General features: G+C 44.1%; 2 protein-coding genes across 2 annotated transcripts; both read left to right on the top strand.

The window, feature by feature from the left end:
- The first annotated feature begins 1,225 nt into the window (after positions 1 to 1,225).
- LOC124674874 (cycloartenol-C-24-methyltransferase 1) lies at positions 1,226 to 7,154 on the top strand. The gene is made up of 14 exons (XM_047210927.1): positions 1,226 to 1,461; positions 1,701 to 1,792; positions 2,672 to 2,738; positions 3,239 to 3,312; positions 3,452 to 3,536; positions 3,644 to 3,699; positions 4,659 to 4,713; positions 4,844 to 4,891; positions 5,223 to 5,306; positions 5,396 to 5,596; positions 5,740 to 5,865; positions 6,444 to 6,541; positions 6,710 to 6,771; positions 6,851 to 7,154. Exons 2-13 carry the CDS (start codon positions 1,710 to 1,712, stop codon positions 6,765 to 6,767), a joined length of 1,035 nt encoding a protein of 344 aa, XP_047066883.1. The 5' UTR covers positions 1,226 to 1,461; positions 1,701 to 1,709; the 3' UTR covers positions 6,768 to 6,771; positions 6,851 to 7,154.
- A 2,873-nt stretch (positions 7,155 to 10,027) lies between these two features.
- Positions 10,028 to 12,515, top strand: LOC124675685. Its single transcript, XM_047211761.1, has 7 exons — positions 10,028 to 10,375; positions 10,475 to 10,546; positions 10,767 to 10,825; positions 11,479 to 11,623; positions 11,715 to 11,795; positions 11,885 to 11,992; positions 12,082 to 12,515. The coding sequence occupies exons 1-7, from the start codon at positions 10,250 to 10,252 to the stop codon at positions 12,160 to 12,162; spliced, it is 672 nt and encodes a 223-aa protein (XP_047067717.1). The 5' UTR covers positions 10,028 to 10,249; the 3' UTR covers positions 12,163 to 12,515.
- Positions 12,516 to 14,677: the final 2,162 nt, after the last annotated feature.

The raw sequence follows: 14,677 nt of genomic DNA, 5'->3' as shown, positions 1-14,677 counted from the left end.
GTGGTAATTTATTCCTAAGTAATTAAAGCTAGGATTGATATGGATGGTCTCTCTCATTTGGAAATGATTGTATTACTATCCTATGGTTAGGCTCCATAGAGATTGATATGATCACCATTATCTATGTTTCACATAAATGGTTTCTCTCTCTAAGGAATGTCTTGAATAATACTCTAGGGTTCCTCTTGAAGATAATGTTGTGATCATATGGATATTCATATCCAAGGTTTGCCTCAAGGTTTGTCATTGCTTCCCTAAATAAAATAGGACTCTCACCTCTTTAGGTTTGATGTAAAACTATTTGGAATAGAGAAGAATATATACTTCTTGAGTGGATCTCCTTGTTATAATTCCAATGTTGAAGTGGAATGAATACCATGAGGTTTCATGGGATCATGGATTAGTTTTAAGACATGGAAAAGATAAGTGAAAAATGGTTTCTTCATTTTATTGTTACTTGATTTACCATTGAATATATGTTCATATGTTATGGCAAATAATACCATATTATGATCTTTAATAAGATCAAGTAATTGATCCTTGATTAATATGTTATTGTGTTGGTTTTAGTTTCATTTGATCTAACCCTTCAGATCAAATCATCTCTACCCAAAACAAGGTTTTAAACAGAGTCACATTGAAGTTTATAGCGCTTGACTTGATGAGCTACTTCAATTCCACCAAGGTCAAGTGAAACTTCGACTATCGTGGATCGTTTTACTTTAAAGCGTGAAAATTCCCGCATTTTCTATGCATGAATGCAATGCACACATCCGTTTCCTCTATTTTTATAACCCCATTTGTGAACACAATCCCTGCTCCAGTATCGGAGATGGACGTTTATTTTACGACATGTCAGGAACCATCTCGCAAGGATGTTGAGCGGGCTTTTGGTGTGCTCCAGCAGCATTTCACTGTTGTCAGGTACCCTGCTTTCACTTGGTCGGAGTCTTAGATGTGGAAGGTGATGAACGCTTGTGTGGATCATGCACAACATGATCAACCATTTGATCTATGTTTTATCCTTAATCTAACGTGAAGGATGAGATCTGGCTGATCCGATCAACCTACCACGTTTGTTTGAGGCAGGCGGTCACGGTTGGATCAAGGGCATCCGGTGCATGACAGGGTATCCAAATGGAACCTTGTTTGTCTTCTTCTCTGTCAGCTGTCTGCTAGTAGTAGCAGGCTAGCAGCAGCCGGCTACCCATCACATTCCAGTTGTGCCCTGATCTCTCGAGCACAGCCTGTCCTCTTGTATAATCAATCAATCCAGTGCCAAACGGCTCCTCCCTTCTCCACACAAATCCTCTGCCACGGCAAGGTCCGTCACCATCTCTCCCTCTCTCTTCAATCGCCGCACCCGCCTTCCTGCGCCTCCACTTCCCACTCTCTCTCTCGGAGCTCCGCCCTCCTCATTCCCATACTGGGCTCGCATTGAGTCGAGATCTCGTCCCACCGGTAAGGAATCCCTATCTCGCTCGGATCGCTTTCCGTTTGCCTCTACAATTATCTTTGCTGCCAACAATCCAGTCCGAATCCTATCAGATCTTCTTTCTCCTCCAGAATCCACCCCACTTTGATCTCGTCCTATTTATCTCCCGTCCACAGCGGCGAGTTTTGTTATCAGAGAACCTCGGAATTTATTTTTCTTTTATTTTGGGGCTCAACTGACTGTGTACCTCCACGCACCGCGCCAGGTTGCCACCATGTCCAAGACGGGAGCCCTGGATCTCGCTTCTGGCCTTGGCGGGAAGATCAACAAGGAAGGAGTCAAATCCGCGGTCGATGAGTACGTATACACACTGCCGTTGCGTGATCCAGCAGCTTAGATTTTTTTTTAATGTTATTCCCTAGCAATCCATTATGTCTGGGAGTAAAATAAGACATGGGAAGCTGACCCCATGAGATTTTCTCACACGCCATTTGTCTTGTAGATTTACGTTTCCAAGCATCTTCTCTGTGTGTACCTCAAACTCTTATTTGCTACTCTCGAAAAAAAACTCTTATTTGCAGTTGTGGTTCTGTGCTCAAAAAACGTGGCATGTCCTACTCCAGATGACAACTGCTGTTAGTTAACCGTCGCGATCTGCACCTGGAAATGGATAATTCTTCGCCCCTTTCTTCTGAGTTAACGGTTCTGAACATATGATTGATGTGTTTGAGTTCCTAGCTTAAATTCAATGTTTAGTACTTTGGTGGATTAAATGCGCAGCTGAAGCTCTATGCATCCGCACCACTATCTGCCCTCTTAGAGTGACACTACAAGTCATCCAACTGGTCCTTTTGAGATCGTACCTACTACTGTACCTTGCAACCATGTCATGTTAAGCTGGTCCTTTCACATGTGCACACTATCTTTTGGAAAAAAAAGTGCACACTAGTAAGGGGCCATCAGAATGCTAAGTTTCTCTCATGTTATGAGTTGTCCTTTTGGCCTCACCCACCCCTGCTTACTCCTTAATCAATGAAAAGGCGGAGCTCCTACCCCATTTTTTTTTAAAAAGAAGTTATGTTTCGCATTTGCACTGACACTGTAGAATCTGTTGTGTGTAATTTTTTTTAATGACATAGTGACATCTTCATTCCTGATAGAGTTTATCTTCGTTCTCTTCAGTAAATTTTGTGTTCTTGTTGTACTCATATATTTGGAATATATTTTTGTCACAAGGTATGAGAAGTATCATGGATACTACGGAGGGAAGGAGGAATCAAGGAAGTTCAACTACACTGATATGGTAATAATTATCCTATGAGGGAGACAAACATATACGCTGCTTAGCACTTTTTGTACTTTTGGAGGAATAGTTTTGTAGATTTCATGCCTGCGAGACTGCGATGATTCTTCGTCCATAAAGAGACATAATACTGTAGTTAGTTTCACCATATATAAACCAAACTGTTAGCTTGCAACTCTGTTTTACCTGATATCAATCACTAAAGGATCTATGTTCTTCGAAACATGATTTAGAAGCTCTAGAACGTTACTCTTGCAATCAGGAATTTCTGATAATGCTTGAAGTAGCAAATAGAGACACAGCTTCTAGGTTCTGCTGTTTACATTCTTTGTCGCTACATATCATTTTTTTTTCTTAAATATCCTAAGCATGTGTTGTTGAATGGTGCCACTTTTTTTTCAACTCTTACATGTATTTTCTATGCTGAATCACTCATAGCCCATGATAGTGGCCAACTATAGGATTTGATTTCAGAGTCTGATACTTTGATGCTTTATCAGGTTAATAAGTACTATGATCTTTCTACTAGCTTCTATGAGTATGGCTGGGGTGAATCCTTCCACTTTGCTCACAGGTGAAGACTCTTACCGAATGAACAAATAATTGATCTTCTATTTTCCAGAAAAAATATACCATTTTTTTTACTCTGAGAAAAAGATGAAAATATTAATCTAAGTATGACTTAGCGTAATTCCCGTGTGCCTTGATGTTAGGTGGAGTGGGGAATCTTTAAGGGAAAGTATCAAACGGCACGAGCACTTCCTGGCCCTTCAGCTTGAGTTGAAACCAGGGATGAAGGTCAGTTTTCATATGAAGATGAAATAACCTATGGCAAACTAAGCCACATCAGAACGTGATAATGAAACATACACTAACTTTGATGCTTGCTTCACTTCTTGCTGTAGGTTTTGGACGTTGGCTGTGGAATCGGCGGACCATTGAGAGAAATTGCCAGATTTAGGTTTAATTCCTGCTTCATTCTCTTGCAAAAAATCGTGAAAAACCAAACTATTATACAATAACGTCTAGACTTTTTCTTCACACAGTAGCAGATCTTAATCTTAGATTGATTGTGATGCACTTGGTTTCATACTTTTTCATATGCATGATTAATGTATCTGAAGAGATCAATGTTTTAATTTAAAAACTGTAAACATGTGGTGACATAATTTGGGGGAGGCAGGGAATCTTCATTTACTATTTACCTTTTCAGCTACTAATGCACTATTCTCTTGGGTATGATGAAAACTGAGATTGCAGAGCAGTATAACTTTTTTAGTATCATCCTTGATCTACTTCCTGTTAAAACATGGTGGGCAACCACTTGACCATATGAATGCTATCTCTGTTCCAAAATACATGGATGTTTCAGAAATGGTAACAGTCTCCGAGGTGCAACTTTGAAATATGAATTATTTTTATATGAAATGTTAGGAAAATGCTAAAAAATATATATTTTTCATGACAAATCTAATGACATTATCATTGTTGAGGAAATAGTTAACTGGTAGCTGTTCGGTTGGCTGGCAAGTAGGGGATTAATAGGCTAATCAGACAGTTAATCAGTTAATCGCTGATTTATCAGTTTATCGGCTGCTTGGTGACCCTCCGAGCAGGGATAAATTGGCCAGTTAACTGGTTAGCTGGCTGATTTTCCGAATACTGGAAACTTATTTCATCCAACCAATCTCAGTAATCCTTTTATATATATCAATTGTTAAAGTTAGAGAAGTTTGAATTCATGCTTTCTAAAGTCTTTTATTTTAGAACGGAGATATAAGTAATATAGCTCTCTGGTTGTAACCGAAGCGAGTTGTATAACTCCCTCTGTATGATAGACACGTGTCTACTATCATGTTTCATTGCCATTACATTATACATGCAGCTAGAAACAACTGATCTGGCTACCGTTATCTGCAGCTCGACCTCAGTTACTGGATTAAACAACAACGACTATCAGATAACTAGGGGAAAGGTTGTTCAGCACTCAAATATTTGATTTATTTCACCTTTCTGGTGGCTGTGATTGCTTAGCTTCACCTAAATGTGCATATTTAAGTATCATTATCACACGACTCTTCTATTAACTATATCCTATTTTTCAGGAGCTCAATCGATTGGCAGGACTGAGTGGAACATGTGACTTTGTCAAGGTATTGTTTGCTTACCATTCATTTTATTGTGTTTAGCGTCTGTGTTGCTATCCCCGAATTATCCTCTTGTAGTCAAACAAATCCTTGCAATTGCTTTTCGGACCGTTTCAAAAAGAGCTAGGAGGGTGATGCAATGGCACCTAGTTGCCCCTCGACGTTCACCTTTTAGAACAGTCGTAATGCCGTATAAACATGTGATTAACCAACCTTTTAATGAACTAAGCTATAAGGGTGAAGACAAATGTTAAAAGAGTGATGCGTACTGTAATTCTTGAAATATGCAAAAGGTTTAAATGACAGTACTTTTTCTACACATTTGTCTGAAATGCAGGCAGACTTCATGAATATGCCATTCTCCGATAACACTTTCGATGCTGTTTATGCCATAGAGGCAACATGCCATGCACCTGACCCGGTATGACCTCTGTCTCTTCTGTATTAGGATTTTTCATCTCTTTGAATACCTTCTGGCAGTACAAGTGAATTGACCTTTTTGTTGCACAGGTTGGCTGCTATAAGGAGATCTACCGTGTATTAAAACCTGGGCAGTGTTTTGCTGTGTATGAGTGGTGCATTACAGATCACTATGATGCAAACAATGCAACCCACAAGAGGATCAAGGATGAAATTGAGCTTGGTAATGGTCTACCAGATATCAGAAGTACTAAACAATGTCTTCAAGCTGTTAAAGATGCTGGGTTTGAGGTAAGACATTCGTGTTTTCCTTCTTTTTCTTTAATCATGTGTTTCTAGGATTTACCTAGTGCAAAGCAAGTTTTGTTTGTTCTCAATTGCATGAAATTTCATGGAATCTCTAATTGATATAATATTTTTTTGTCTTCATGAAGGTTATTTGGGATAAGGATCTTGCTGTAGATTCTCCATTGCCTTGGTACTTGCCCTTGGATCCTAGTCGATTTTCCTTGAGTAGTTTCCGTTTGACTACCGTGGGACGACTAGTTACTCGCAATATGGTGAGGCGATAAATACTTCATCTCTTCTTCTTGCTATCATTGAATTTTGCACAACCAAATCAAATTAGTATTTTCTCTCTAAAGGGACAACTAATATGGACTATTGGTCGACAAATCTCCTTGTGATTAGAATTCTGTCATGTGGCTTTAAATTCTTACCATATATAGAAATAAGGAAACGTTCAGTTTCACTGCCGATAGTAACTGCAAAATTAGATTCTTGACTAGTATAAGGACACAAATATAGTTCTAGTTGCTTGGCATTTTCCGTTGGTATTGGCAAGAACACTTACTTTCACCAAATTTAATGTTGCTATACTGTTGGCATTTGATACTGGCATTTGATACATCAATATTTTGATATTCGATAAAATTGATATGTGTAGACTACAGAATTCAATCAAATTTAGCTCCTAAGCCGTATAAAGATACAGATAACTAGTGGAGAGTTAAAAGCTTTATGGACCATCTTCTGTTGTCCAATGTAGCAAGCCATAATAGCCAAAGTGGATTTGTCATTCTTGGTCCACGTGAAGCCATGAACATGAGATTGAGATTCTCTTGGTGATATGTTTCAGGTCAAGGCATTGGAATACATCGGTCTTGCTCCGGAAGGCAGTCAGAGGGTCTCTAATTTCTTAGAGAAGGCTGCGGATGGTCTTGTTGAAGGTGGCAAGTAAGTTTATCTCTGAACCAAATTTCTGCCATAAAAAGTATAATTGCACAAAGTTTCAATGGTATTGCAACTTTAGGAGCTCCTCACCACCCCCTTTCTTTTCCTTTTATTATGCCCCCTCCTGCTTAATTCTGTATATGTGAGTTTTAATATCTGCAATACTAACAGGAAGGAGATCTTCACCCCGATGTACTTCTTTGTGGTTCGGAAGCCTCTTTCAGAATGAACAGGTGCCAGATAATTTCTGCTAGTTCGCTAAATCATGATCTTTTTCCACTTTATGTATACTCAAGTTCTTATCATGTGCAGGTTTGAAGCCAGACCAAGGCAAAAAGATTCATTTTGAAGAAGCGGACTTGGGGAGTTTGATTATGCCTAGAATTCTGGGTTCTTACATGTAGAAGATGAATAGTGAATGTGTTAAGGTCTCTGTTTGTTCTGTTGTGTTCAATGTTGAGTTTCTGGTTTGTTGTTTTGTCATGTGAGCTTTCGATTACTGCTCAGTCTGTGGGTTGCTTTTGTTCTAGTTCAAACAAGCTAAATTCAGTTATCTTTCCCTTCTGATAAGCTATTAGTGACATAAATAAGCTAAATGCAATTTTCTTTCCCGTGATTGTTTGCATGAGGCTGCCTATGCTGATATTGATTTCTTGTTCAAACAAGTTTGTGTGGTGTGACTCCCCCCTTTGGTACATTAAAGGTGACATGTTTTTGAGGGGTGGAAACTCATACATTACTTGCGAGGTTCGTACCAGTCTTATAGAGGAGCTAAAACATCAGCAGAGATTTCAATTTCTACCCATCTTTTGCACATGGCAGCCAGGAATTGCTATTCTCACGAGAGCAATGTACGCCCTAAGATATGAAATACTAACCAACGAATCTGCAAAATAATACAGCACAACTAAGATATGAAATACTACAAAATATGACAGCACATTCCCACAACATGATCTAGCTGTACAGCTGGATGCATCGATCTCGTCAGGCAGTGGTCCTAGTTACATATCTATACAGCCGTTCATACAGCCCTTTTCCCCTTAAATCATGCCCTCTTTTTGATTTAAAGACCCTACATTGCACTGCTACCAGTGGAGTAGACCCATATATCGCAACGGGAAGACGTAGCCGATGCAAAGGTTAAAGCTGGATGGCACTAGCATAGCATATATTTCCAGTTGTGCATGGCCCCTTCCCCATACAAACTCTCGCGTCCTGGGATCGTACTTCCCAGGTATAGGAAGCTGGATGGGCTCCAACTCGACGACGGCGCGGTCCGACATGGCATGATGCTGACTGATGATAGGAAGCTAGCTACCATGGCATCAAAACTTGTCGGTATCCAAGTGGTAGTAGTAGCAGCCGTCGGTGGCAGCGACGATCTCTGCAGCAGAGATCGAACTCGAGGACGGCGAAGTCCAACATGATAGGATGTGAACTCATGATACGAAGGTATACGGCACCAAGTTGTTTCGTACTATCGTATCGCTGGAAATTTGATCGCGAAAAGCATCTAGAGAAGTAGAGATCATGCCAAATCGGCTCCCTGCGCTGGAGAGATGTGGCTGCCGCCTCCGTTAATCATCTACGTAATAAGCGAGGACTTATAATCGAGTCGGAAACACAATCTTGTTGTTTTTGTGTGAATATGGAAGGCACGGTGGATTGTAATTGTGCACCAGCCCGTATTCACGTTGGATCCAGGGAACGCCACCGGCATGATGCGACCGGCCAATGGGCCGCCATCCAAAGGGGGAGACGACGGAGAGCGCTAGCCACCACAGCCATGACGCGTTGGACGCCGAGAGCGATAGCCACCACAGCCAGGATGCGTTGGATGCCGAAGGCGAGGCCACCTACGCCAGCGGACGCTGCCGTGGGAGTTCGGTCCACGACGCTTGCGGGGGCAACCATGCCGTGCCGTTGGTTCCGAGTCGACGGCACGGCCGTGCGCGCGCCGGCCGCTGGTCTAGTTGGGGGGTCACCTCCGGCCGGAACGAGCGGAGCTGAGATTTGTGGAGAGGAACGTGACGGATCAGGACTTTTTTTTTTTTTGGAAGGGGCACCTCCTAAGACTAAATAGTGCGTGGGCACAGGGTAGCAAAAAAGCCGAATCCACTTTCCCCCAACCTCTCTCTATTCGCTACAGTAGCCAGGGCCTCTTCCACGAGATCTGGGCCGATCCCGAGCCCTTCCGGCGGCGATGCCGGCTGGAGGCGGCGGAGGTGAGGCGCCAGAGGTAGTTCTCTAGGATAGGAGTAGTTTCTCGGCGGTTTGCCGGTTAGATTAGGAGTAGAAGCTCTGGTTCGTGGCCAGATCCAGAGCGGGCCGAGTTCCGCGGTGTCTCTCTCGCTCCGGCGGCCGGAGCCCGGGGACCCCTCCTCGACCGATCTCCGCAATAAGGCTCGTGTCATCTCCTTCGAGCTTCTCTTGACGCCTCTTCTTCCGCTCCCGGCCGGCCTTGGTGGTGAGGGGTGTGGCCGAGTAGGCGTCAACGGCTTGATTTGGAGATGGCAAGGGCGGAGTGTCTCTCCGGTGCGGCACCGGGTGGCCGTCGGCGGCGACCTCTCTCCAGATCCATGGTGGATCTTGTCTAGAGTTCGTCGGCGGTCATGCTCTTCGATAAGGCACCTAGGAGCCATCTGCTGGCGAGAAGATGGCCTCCTTGTCTCCTTGGCCGGCCATGGTGGCGGGGGAGGTGGGCACGGGGGTGAGCTGTTTGATTTCTTTTGGCCTGGCCGACCGTGGTGGCGAGGGGGCGGAAGGTGTCCCGTAGGCCGGGCTTCTCTCTTCGCCGATGGCGCAACTACTGGTCACGACCGCCTCTCTCTCTCGCTTGCTCAAGCCCTCATGGTGGTGGGGCTTGCGGGGGTTGCTTGATGGCGGAGGCGACTTCGTCTTGGAGCTCTTCTCCGATGCTTTTTGGCGTTGGACTGGATGGCAGTAGGGCTGCCGCTCCGCCGTCGCTCTCGCTCTCGCCTATCGGTGTTCTTCTGCGCTTCGTCGCCAAGTGGTATGTCCCCGGAGATGAATCTGCAGTCCGTCGGCCGAGCTCCATCTGGAGGAGGAAGATGGAGGATTGGATCGCGTTTTCCATTTTTCTTCAGGGTCCTCTTTGTATAATCTAAATCCCTATGTAATTGGTGTATCTCTTAGGGTCTCTTATTAATAGCAGCTTGTCGGGTTTCCACCCGAATGAACTTCAAAAAAAAAAAAAGGGTAGCATGGCCCAAAAGATAAGGCCACGCAGAGGGGTGACGTGGAGCATTTTGGGTGTTTTAGAGTTTGCTTAATCGGAAAGAACACAACCTGACATCACAGAAAAAGTGCAGGCCTACGAATGCAGCGCAATCTGTTGGCGCACAGCACCAGATCGACGGAGCAGCCGATCGGGTAGTGCGCGCAGGGGATAGCAGAAGTCAGACTCGTTGGGGTTTGGGGAGGACCAGAACTCACTGGGAAGTGTCGTGGCCGTTCCTAGAGCGTTCGGGCCCACATGTCGCGCATTTGGATTTCCACCTTCCTCATCAGTCATCGCCGTGGCTCCTTTCGGTTTCTCCTCCTCTTCCTCGGAGTTATTTAAAGCCATGGCCATTCAGGGCAGGGGCGAAAAACAGAGACATAGACAGCCAGAGAGAAGCCAATTGCCGAGCAGAGAGATAGAGAGAAACGGATTGAAGGCCCGGGAAACTAAGAGATCGGAGGAGGATGGAGCAAGATGGCGAGCCGTGGTGTTCTTGCTCGCTGAGGCAGTGCAGGATTTGCCACGAGGAGGAGGATGAGGGCTCCGTGACCTCCATGGAGTCGCCCTGCGCATGCTCTGGCTCCCTCAAGGTTTCTTCTTCTTTCTTAGCTGCTGTTCCGATCAATTCATTGGGTATTCTTCTTCTGCTCCTCCTGATCGGTGCTGTTTATTCATCTTGTCTTGTACAGTATGCCCACAGGGGATGCGTGCAGAGGTGGTGCGATGAGAAGGGCAGCACCCTCTGCGAGATTTGCCTCAAGGTTTGCATCGGAGCTACCTCGATCGCTCTCGGCCTTCAGTTCTCTTGCTTGATCATCGTTTCCTACTGTTTTATCCATGAGAATCCCCCGCCCCGGCTATAGATCGATCAACGCTCTTTAATCGTCTTCTTCACCAGGAATTGAACCTACTATATCAGTACTTGAGTAATTCATGGTACTCTTGGCTCTTGTTTAACATCATGCCTGTTTTCGCTGTCAGAATTACGAGCCTGGCTACACCGCTCCTCCCAAGAAACGTCACGTCGCAGTCACCATCAGGTGCCGCCCCTCCCGCTCTATCCCTCTTTCTATCCCTCTATCTCTATCATTGGTAACGGAATAGGTGCTAGTACGCGGAAAGAGGCTAGCTATACAGTAGTAATCCATGTCTAGTGTCATGCAACTGTCATCACCATCCAGACAAGAGAATACCCAACAAACATTCAATACCGATCCACCTGGTTTCCTGGATTTAGAATATAGTGCGCCGCAATGTACACAAACCGAGACATGCTGCGACGGCTGTCAGACTCATTCTCTGCAGTATCCTGTTTCTTTAGCACCGCTGAAAAGAAAAGCACTCGTACTAGCTAGAGATGATCAAGCATGGATACGAATAGGATGGCTGACAGTTAGGTGGGTTCAGCGTAGCTGTTTCGTTAGACATGTACCAACCACCATGTCCTAGTTATTCCCTCTATCCATGATCATGAGATGCCAGATAAAATGCCTTCTCGCATTGCACATCTGTACTGCCGTGTCCTGCACTCCTGAACCACCACATTCTTGCAAATTAGTCAAACAGTGTCCTGGTCCTTGCTACTACTCTGCAGCACAGCCTCTAATATTGCAATCTGAAATGCGCGTCATGGTCAAATGTATTGGATGTCACGACTAACCATATATATATATGCCTGCTGCTCGTGGTGCAGAGGGAGCCTGGAGGTCCCTATGGCGGACTACCAAGAGGCGGAGGACGCGCTGTTGCTCGGACCTGACGCCAGCGACCCGGCCTACGCCGAGTGCGCGCGTGCCGCCGGCAGAAACGCTTCCTGGTGCCGCTCGTTGACGGTGACGGTAACATCCCTGAACCAGACTTGAACCAATCGCATTCTCACCTTCAGATATGAGAGTGGTCACATTGCATTCTGAATTTCCATGCATGCAGTTCACTGTTGTGTTGCTGCTGAGGCATCTCGTCGCCATGGAAACCGTCAGAGCCGCAGATCAGTCTTTCAGCCTACTGACGGTGAGTTCTATCCGTGATTCATATCATGCCGCTCGAAAATTAAGGGGTCCATGATTGAGAAGATGACACTCGTTTCCTTGGCTTTGAAGGTATACTTGCTCAGGGCTAGTGGGATCTTGTTGCCGTTCTACGTCGTCATGCGGCTCATCTCTGCCGTCCAGCACGGGCAGATGCAGTACCGGCTCCAGCTGCTCCAGGTGTGTTTCCGGCCATCTGAATTTTAACAGTTCGCAGTGAACAAGCCCTAACATTTTCCGTGTTCCCAATCCCCTGTTTCTTGCCACAGGAGCAAAGAAGAAACGCATCATCAAGACTGCACCGGGTGCTTGGTCAGGGAGAGCAGCAGCATGTGATTCTTGTTGGCTGAAGAAAACAGTGAAGTGGATCTCCTGTAGAAGAGAGTTAAATTAAATGTGAAGAGAGTTAAATTGAGAGCCTGGAGGTGAAGGTTGTGCATATCAGGCGAGATCAGAATATAGTTAGCCACACTCTAGCTGCCTTTGGGCGTAGGACCATGCATTCGGCAGTATGGTTAGGATCAGGACCGGATAATATCCCGACTCTATGTCGGCGAGATTGTAATACCACTGTTCAATTAATATATCCGATGGAGGAGTATCTTTTATCGCAAAAAAAAAAAAATTAAATGTATAATGTATTAGTACTGACGGAGCAATTAGGAAAAAGGGAAAGCGAAGAAAAGCTATATTATGTTCATAAGCTTCCGGTGTATGCACATTTCTTGCAGTGATGAATGAATCGCCGGCTGCAGATCTTACCTTTGTTACCAGGACTTTGCAACTCTTAGCTCTTGTTGGGTTCAAATAAGCATACATCGGACAACAAGCAATTATGAACTCCACCATATTCCACATCATCAATGACGTCACGCTTCCACTAGGTATACGTAATACTAGGTACACGCATGATAGCGATACTGGGTTTGTGTCACATTTTCAAAATTTTGGAATGAAAAATAAAAATAATTTTAATGTTTGATTGTGTGAACTTGATTAAAAATTCACAAAGAATTAAAACTTTTCAAAGTTATTGACAAGTTAATTCTAAAATAGTGTTTTCAAAGACTTGTGGTTTTAAAGTATTTTTCAAAATCAAACATATCCTTGATTTCAAAGTTTTCAAATCCTTAATGGATTTGTATTTGAGAAAACAAAACCCTAGAAAAGGCAATATAGCCACATAGACATGTATGTTATATTTTGGTTTTATAAAGTTTATGTTTTCGTTCCAAATTTAGTCTCATATTGAAGTATTTTTCATAAAGAATCCAACGGTACCTCATTTGTATTTTTCCGATTTTATTTAAAGCCCCAAAGTGTATTTCCAATTTCAGTATAAAAAAAGAAAGAAAAAGGAGCGGCCAGGCCGAATGGCCCACCCGGCCGAACGGCCCAGCTCGCGCCGCGCGCCACCGCCCACGTGCGGCAGACAGCCGGCGTCGCTCACGCCCCGGCCCATCTCCCCGCCCCCAGCCCACCCGGCCGATCTGGCCCAAGCCTCCCACGACGCCGCCCCGGCCCAGCTCCCGCCCCCAGCGCCCAGGCCGCCCCGCGAGCACGCGCTGCCGCCGCCAGCCGCACCCAGCGCTCCTTTCTTTTTTCCTTTTAGTCCCACCTAGGGGTGTCAAGTGGGATCCCACTTTTGTCCCACTTGTAGTATAATTTGACTTTTTTAGTACAAATTTTGACATCAAAATTTAAACTACATAGTACAGAATGACATTCCACCGGGATTCCACCTTGACACCCTATCCCACCTCGCTCCCTGGTGCAAAATTATTTCAGCCCATAGCCTATATAAGGGACCAAAGGGACAGCCCCAAGCACATCAGGTCGGCGCCTCTTCTCTCCCCTCGCGCAAACGCTTTCGCGACGCAACATCCGCAACACGCTATTTTGGGAAACGCACACGATGCAACGTCCGCAACATTTTGGGAAAATGCCGCGACTCAACGCATCCCTCCTCGGTAATAATTCTATTTCCGCCTTTTTTACGTAGATTTTCGTACGTAACTTCGTAATTTTATTTTCTTAGATCTACATCTCCGTTTAGAATAGTGGTTCTTCCGTTAAGTTTGTAATTAGATCATCTACAACTTTCGTGTAGGAAGTTTTTCCATCCGAGCAACTTGTTTGGACAACTTTTCGTACACAATTAGAACTGTGACCACTTATGTCTAGTTTTGTAAAATCCATATTTTAAGTTCTACACGTTGGATTTCGACAAACCCTATACTACCGGAATCGGAAAATCACGTAGATCATCTTAGACATATTGCGTGGCAGTTTCGCCCACTTTATTTTCGCGGTACCACTTTGATCCGCAACATCATCTATAAAATAAATCCTACAAACTTTTTCCGAGAGATTCTTTTGGCGATACACTTGTAATGGAATTCTCTACAACTTCCGTGTAGAAAAAGTTCTTCCATCCGTAAAACTTATTCTAATGACTTTTCATGAGAAGTGCAGTCCTATAACTGGTTGCGACATAATTCCTTTAGCCAAAATGATCTTTATGATCATACCCATATTTCGAGACCAGCTTATAATTCTTTATCACGATCACGAGATAATGCATAGCTTACCCCCGATTGTCTAGTTCATATTATTCAAATAACAATTGAGTTATTTGAGTAAAGTGTGACATGTCCTAGTTTAGATTTTTACTTGCTTTAGTAGGGTGGAGACACTCTACCCCATATCACATGTGATGAACCTTTGTTATCCATTAGGCTCCGCGAACCAAATCCCAATATCATTCATGTCTATACAACCTCATGCCATTCAACCCTTCCACTTAGTTCGAACTATTCAAACTTTCAAATGAGTTACTTGAGTAGTTCAATATATCATTAGTTC

Source organism: Lolium rigidum, chromosome 7 (genome assembly GCF_022539505.1).
Source record: "Lolium rigidum isolate FL_2022 chromosome 7, APGP_CSIRO_Lrig_0.1, whole genome shotgun sequence".
NCBI lineage: Eukaryota > Viridiplantae > Streptophyta > Magnoliopsida > Poales > Poaceae > Lolium > Lolium rigidum.
Note: the sequence above shows the minus strand (reverse complement) of the source record. Positions and strands in the feature narration are given on the sequence as shown.

Coding starts and splice junctions, on each gene's coding strand:
- LOC124674874 (XM_047210927.1), top strand. CDS start 1,710: ATGTCCAAGACGGGAGCCCTGGATCTCGCTTCTGGCCTTGGCGGGAAG. Junction 5,597..5,739: donor TTAAAGATGCTGGGTTTGAG/GTAAGACATTCG, acceptor GTCTTCATGAAG/GTTATTTGGGATAAGGATCT. Junction 6,542..6,709: donor GGTCTTGTTGAAGGTGGCAA/GTAAGTTTATCT, acceptor CAATACTAACAG/GAAGGAGATCTTCACCCCGA.
- LOC124675685 (XM_047211761.1), top strand. CDS start 10,250: ATGGAGCAAGATGGCGAGCCGTGGTGTTCTTGCTCGCTGAGGCAGTGC. Junction 11,624..11,714: donor GCCGCTCGTTGACGGTGACG/GTAACATCCCTG, acceptor CCATGCATGCAG/TTCACTGTTGTGTTGCTGCT. Junction 11,993..12,081: donor ACCGGCTCCAGCTGCTCCAG/GTGTGTTTCCGG, acceptor TTCTTGCCACAG/GAGCAAAGAAGAAACGCATC.